The 7,508-nt window shown below is 38.1% G+C and overlaps 1 protein-coding gene across 1 annotated transcript in view; it reads right to left on the bottom strand.

Annotated features, from left to right (window-relative positions):
• LOTGIDRAFT_82008 (hypothetical protein) overlaps nucleotides 1–5,955 on the bottom strand; it is a gene marked incomplete at both ends in the record, with an annotated part of 14,513 nt that extends 8,558 nt beyond the window's left edge. The window contains one exon of the mRNA XM_009050938.1: nucleotides 5,413–5,955. Coding sequence (XP_009049186.1) covers nucleotides 5,413–5,955 — 543 coding nt within the window. The remainder of the gene's footprint in view (nucleotides 1–5,412) is intronic.
• Between the last annotated feature and the right edge of the window lie 1,553 nt (nucleotides 5,956–7,508).

Genomic DNA, 7,508 nt, shown 5'->3' with positions numbered 1-7,508 from the left:
ACTTTCGGGGAGTTGATATTGTCCATGAATTATTAAGTAGTCTTCAGAAGTACTAGAATTGTATAATTCCTTCGGTTTTTCACTTTTTATACGCCCACGATATAATGTGTTCGTATATTGTCGTCGGTCTGTTCGTGAATTGGCTTGTGAACACAAAAGAGACTACAGTTTTTATCCGATTTAAATGAAATTTGGTGCAACCAATCTTATTGATGAGATCTTGGTCAAGTTTGAATTCGACAATTTTTTTAGTTTAGTTTTTAGAATAGTTTTTGAGTTATTGCCCTTGACTAAGTGAAAAATTCTGTTTGATTTTAATTAAATTTGGTGTTATCTTTTCTATTGATGAGATCTTGGTCAAGTTTGAATTTGACAATGCACGGTTGAGTTATTGCTCTTGACTTAGGAAATACGCGTCAAAATTTGTTTGTGGACACAATAGAGGCTTTTTATCTGATTTTAATGATACACTTATATTATCTATCTTATCTAAATATGGTTTGTGAACGCCATAGAGGTAAAAGTTTATGTCATTATAACATGAAATTTTAAATCAACAATATCTTTCCATTTATCAATTTATTCATTCACTTGTCCAATCCATCATTCATTTCTTTATATATTTCAGTTCGATTCCAGAATAATGATTTGATGGATTTTACATCCTCTCCCGAGTCCTCCTCCTCCGTCCAGTTTATTCTGATATTGACCTACATGCGCAGTGGATCTTCTTTTACCGCAGACGTTATACAACATCACCATGATGCTTTTTATTCCTTCGAACCATTAATATCTCTTTTTCAGTACAAATCCTCAACATATCTGAACGGCACACACAGGTAATAATATCATTTTTCTTCTTAATGTACTCTTAGTCCGAAACGTCTGTCTCTATACCAGACTCTGATATCTGTTGTGAAAACTATCACAAGTTATATGTAACTCAACGAAGAAACGGTACCAGATCTACGAGCATCTAACATGTGAATCCTATAGTAATTGATCTGTCAGTACAGCAACACAGACGGATTATAATACAGACTAAGAACTCTTTGTTGGCTCGTGTAATACCACCAGCTATCAATTAAAGTAAGATAGTTCATGTCCATTATGAGAGTCTGCAAAATGTCTTAAACAAAAGATGATTGTCGCATATTAAAACAATCAGAACTTACATGACAATATTGTTCATAGCAAACTAAAGTCCATTAGTATGTAACAATATAACCTCTCGCCCAATGAGTGGCTTATTATTTCATCTAATTTCAGATTAGAACAAAATAATACACAACAATTCCAGATACTTTATTCCATTGTTTTAGATGAAGTATTTGTTCCATTCAAACCCTCCCTTCCCCGAAATCGATTAATTTAGAAATATATTAACAGTCATATTTTCACCATATAATTTCAGAAACTTTACAAATGAAACTATTGTAACAGAGAGTTTAAAGGTGCTTGAACGCTGGTATAATTGCGATCTGTATAATATAGATAATTCATCGCTTAACCATGTATTCATGAGACACGGAATTCACACTAATGAATTTTATCAATGTGTAGGAAAAACGAAGCTAAAATCCAAAATGTTAAAATGTTTGCCGAAACTAATAAAAGACTGTAAACAATCTAAATTACGGGTTATTAAAACTATACGCGTTGACGTCGAGAACATAAAAGAATATTTCAAAAAATTTCCTAACTTTAAAATGATCCATTTAATTCGAGATCCAAGAGGGGTCATGAATTCTAGGATGAAACTTGAGCACACAAATGCTCAGTACTTGTGCCAAAGAATGGCGGTTGATATGAACAACACGTTCAAATTGTCGAAGGAATATCCCAACAGAGTGACTGTTCTGCATTATGAGGATTTAGCGGAAAACCCCTATTCCACTACGACAAGACTTTTCACCTTCATGGACTTAAGCATAACGCTGGAAATTTACGGGTACATCTTCCATATAACGGCAGCGGGCACTTTAGCAGAAGATTATTACGGGGTAGCTAGAAGTAATTCCACCTCCACCGCCAACAGATGGAAAAGAGATTTAAAATACGATGAAATAAAACAGATTGATGTTGAATGTAAGAATGCTTATCCATTGATTGGTTATTTACCAGTGACCAACTCAAGCGTTTTAAAAGACACCAGTTCGCTGGCTACTCGCATACAGTGAAAAATACCAGTGAAATGAAACGTGGTAATTTGAGGCCAGTATTTTTCTACTGTCTCTTATTTAATAACAACCCATGGAACAGGTATAGGAGTGCCTCCCTGAACAAATTCTGACAACCGATCAATTCTATTTTTCTGGATATATTACTTGCCTCTCCAAACAATCTACTGGTTACTGGTCTGCCATGGAGTTTCAATGTTATAATGTGGTTAACATGCTTATTATTGTGATAAATTATATTGTGGTAAATTCTATTGTGGTAAATTCTATTGCAGTAAATTCTATTGTGGTAAATTCTTATGTGGTAATTTCTATTGTGGTAAATTCTATTATGAAAAATTCTATTTTGGCAACGAATTCTAGTTTGGTAACACATTCTATTGTGATAAACTATATTGTGGTAAACTATATTGTGGTAATCTCTATTGTGGTTAACTATATTGTGGTAATCTATATTGTCATGTGGTAAATCATATTGTGGTACATTGTGGTCAAATCTATTTTGATAAATTCTATTGTGTTAACACATTCTATTGTGGTAACGAATTCTTTTGTGGTAACAAATTCTATTGTGGTAACGAATTCTATTGTGGTAACGAATTCTATTGTGGTAACGAATTCTATTGTGGTAACAAATTCTATTGTGGTAACGAATTCTATTGTTGTACATCATATTGCGGTAAATTATATAGTAGTAAATTAGATTACTATTTCGTGTTTTCTTTTTTTGAGATATTGTGAAACTAGATGAGGACTCGAATCTTCGCTGAACATGTTCGAAAACCCCGCGACTCCCCCCAGACCCGGTTAATCTCCAGAAGGTCTGCAAGGCGTCTTCCATCAGTTGCGCGACGCCGCGGAGACTAACTAGACCGTTAACTTACACACAACTAGACCGTTAACTTACACACGACTAGACCGTTAACTTACACACAACTAGACCGTTAACTTACATACGTCTAGACCGTTAACTTACACACAACTAGACCGTTAACTTACATACGTCTAGACCGTTAACTTACACACAACTAGACCGTTAACTTACACACGACTAGACCGTCAACAAACACACAACTAGACCGTTAACTTACACACGACTAGACGGTTAACTTACACACAACTAGACCGTTAACTTACACACAACTAGACCGTTAACTTACACACGACTAGACCGTTAACTAACACACAACTAGACCGTTAACTTACATACAACTAGACCGTTAACTTACACACAACTAGACCGTTAACTTACACACAACTAGACCGTTAACTTACACACGACTAGACCGTTAACTTACACACAACTTGACCGTCAACTTACATACGTCTAGACCGTTAACTTACACACGACTAGACCGTTAACTTACACACGACTAGACCGTCAACTTACATACGTCTAGACCGTTAACTTACACATGACTAGACCGTCAACTTACACACGACTAGACCTTCAACTTAATACGACTTACACATAACTAGACCGTTAACTTACACACGACTAGACCGTTAACTTACAGACGACTAGACCGTTAACTTACACACGACTAGACCGTCAACTTACATACGACTAGACCGTTAACTTACACACGACTAGACCGTTAACTTACACACAACTAGACCGTAAACTTACACACGACTAGACCCCGTTAACTTACACACGACTAGATTGTTAACTTACATACGACTAGACCGTTAACTTACATACAACTAGACCGTTAACTTACACACGACTAGACCGTCAACTTACACACAACTAGACCGTTAACTAACACGACTTCTTATATAAATAAGTGGAGTCTATGCACACTGGGTTTTCGCCAACATAATAGGAATAACGGTGAAGTTTGGATCGAAAACTACCCCCATGTCGACATCAGAGAAAATATGGCGTAAGGCATTCAGAAACTGAAAACTAAAAAGTAGGGTATGAAATTTCTACTTATTGCGTAGCTACTGATTTATAGTTTATTGATTCCACGGGAGTTTAAAATACACAACACACATGTTAGAAAGGAAATACAGTGGCTTTTATAAATGCATATAGATTTAAAATCAATTTTATGAAAATAAATTTATTTTAAAACAAATGCATTAAAATATTTTACACAATGTCGGCGCTATTGGGATTAAGATGGGGCAGAGGTAGACACCCTTCCTAGAAAAATGGCTTGCACACCTAAATATACCTTCACTTTATTTTTTTTACAAATATAATAAAATTTAGAAATATATTATTATATCTTTTTGCCCCGAAGTATCTGTCAGAATGCACCAAATCAATTCAATATGTCGACAATTTATTGGTAGAACCCCAGTCTCGGGAGGCGCCGCCTTTATCTGTACATGAACACAGATGTAGTCGTTATTTTATTAGATTATTGTAGATATAAACAGTTCAGAGATAAAGAAATCAGTTAGATGAATCAGCAATGAATGGTAAAAATGGATCTCACCAAAAGAAAATTTAGTGTATGTATGTATGGTTTATTGTTCGTAATTGGAGTGTTTTTTGGAAGTATTGGTATGTTTTATAGAAGTAAGTATAAAGAAATATCATTTTTAAACAGAACCTGAAACATGTTGTAACTCGGAGTTTCACGCTGTACGATCTTCAGACAACTCTCTGAGTAAAAATAGTAAAACAGAATCTGAAACTTGTTATCGGAAAAGATTTAAACCTAGGTCGTGTACGAACCAGACACCGCAACACTATGGACAACACACCTGGTCGTACACTACACCATTCTGGAAACCACACCTCGTCGTACACCGCACCATTCTGGACACCACACCTCGTCGTACACCGCACCATTCTGGACACCACACCTCGTCGTACACTGCACCATTCTTGACACCACACCTCGTCGTATACCGCACCATTCTGGACACAACAGCTCGTCGTACACCACACCATACTGGACACCACACTTCGTCGTACACCGCACCATTCTGGACATCACTCTTCGTCGTACACCGCACCATTCTGGACACCTCGCTTCGTCGTACACCGCACCATTCTGGACACAACATCCCGTCGTACACCTCACCATTCTGGACACAGCAGCTCGTCGTACACCGCAACATTCTGGACACCAGACTTCGTCGTACACGGCACCATTCTGGACACCACACTTCGTCGTACACAACACCATTCTGGACACAACAGCTCGTCGTACATCGCACCATTCTGGACACCACACTTCGTCGAACACCACACCATTCTGGACACAACGGCTCGTCGTACACCACACCATTCTGGACACAACGGCTTGTCGTACACCACACTATTCTGGACACAACAGCTTGTCGAACACAACACTATTCTGGACACAACGGCTCGTCGTACACCACACCATTCTGGACACAACAGCTCGTCGTACACCACACTATTCTGGACACAACAGCTCGTCGTACACCACACTTCGTCGTACACAACACCATTCTGGACATAACAGCTCGTCGTACATCGCACCATTCTGGACACCACACTTCGTCGAACACCACACCATTCTGGACACAACGGCTCGTCGCACACCACACCATTCTGGACACAACGGCTCGTCGTACACCACACCATTCTGGACACAACAGCTCGTCGTACACCACACCATTCTGGACACAACGGCTTGTCGTACACCACACTATTCTGGACACAACAGCTTGTCGGACACCACACTATTCTGGACACAACGGCTCGTCGTACACCACACCATTCTGGACACAACAGCTCGTCATACACCACACCATTCTGGACACAACAGCTCGTCGTACACCACACTATTCTGGACACAACAGCTTGTCGTACACCACACTATTCTGGACACAACAGCTCGTCGTACACCACACTATTCTGGACACAACAGCTCGTCGTACGCCACATTATTCTGGACACAACAGCTCGTCGTACACCAGACCTTGTCGCACTTAAACCACTTCCTACACAGCACCTCGTCTATCTTTATGTGGAATTTTGTTGAAACTTGTTTTCAATCTGTTGGTATTTTCAGGTTTTGATATAACTCCCCATGTTCTCAAAACATCTCAATCATCTATCTGGTCAGAGAGTGAGAAACAATACGGTAAGTCGGACATATTAATACCATCTTTTAAGGGACAGATTCGGCATTTTCGGGGAGTTGATATGGTCCATGAATTATTAAGTAGTCTTCAGAAGTACTAGAATTGCATAATTCCTTCGGTTTTTCACTTTTTATACGCCCACGATATAATGTGTTCGTATATTGTCGTCGGTCTGTTCGTGAATCGGCTTGTGAACACAATAGAGACTTCGTTTTTTTATCAGATTTAAAAGAACTATTGCTGAGATCTTGGTCAAGTTTGAATTCGACAATTTTTTTAGTTTAGTTTTTAGAATAGTTTTTGAGTTATTGCCCTTGACTTAGGAAATATGCGTCAACATTTGTTTGTGGACACAATAGAGGTTTTTTTTTTATCTGATTTTAATGATACACTTATATTATCTATCTTATCTAAATATGGTTTGTGAACGCCATAGAGGTAAAAGTTTATGTCATTATTATATGAAATTTTGGTTATGTTTAAATCAACAATATCTTTGGTCAGGAAAGTAGGCATATCTTCAACTGGACTATTTCAGCTTTCAGACAACTGATCTATATCAGCCTGTGTCCCTACTGAAGTTGGACAAATAGAGATCTTCAGACAACTGATCTATATCAGCCTGTGTCCCTACTGAAGTTGAACAAGTAGAAATCTTCAGACAACTGATCTATATCAGCCTGTATCCCTACTGAAGTTTGACAAGTAGAGATCTTCAGACAACTGATCTATATCAGCCTGTGTCCCTACTGAAGTTTAACAAGTAGAAATCCTCAGAAAACTGATCTATATCAGCCTGTGTCCCTACTGAAGTTTGACAAGTAGAGATCTTCAGACAACTGATCTATATCAGCCTGTATCCCTACTGAAGTTTGACAAGTAGAGATCTTCAGACAACTGATCTATATCAGCCTGTGTCCCTACTGAAGTTTGACAAGTAGAGATCTTCAGACAACTAATCTATATCAGCCTGTATCCCTACTGAAGTTTGACAAGTAGAGATCTTCAGACAACTGATCTATATCAGCCTGTATCCCTACTGAAGTTTAACAAGTAGAAATCCTCAGACAACTGATCTATATCAGCCTGTATCCCTACTGAAGTTGGTGTTTGGTTTCAGATAATGGTGTTGTAGCATGGTTTCAGATAATGGTGTTGGCATATGGTTTACGATGATGGTATTGGTGTATGTTTTACGATGATGGTATAAGTGTATGGTTTTAGATGTTGATGTGTTGGTGTATGGTT

Source organism: Lottia gigantea, assembly GCF_000327385.1.
Source record: "Lottia gigantea unplaced genomic scaffold LOTGIsca_159, whole genome shotgun sequence".
Classification (NCBI taxonomy): Eukaryota; Metazoa; Mollusca; class Gastropoda; family Lottiidae; genus Lottia; species Lottia gigantea.
The sequence above is the reverse complement of the archived record's forward strand: the minus strand, read 5'-3'. Positions and strand labels throughout refer to the sequence as shown.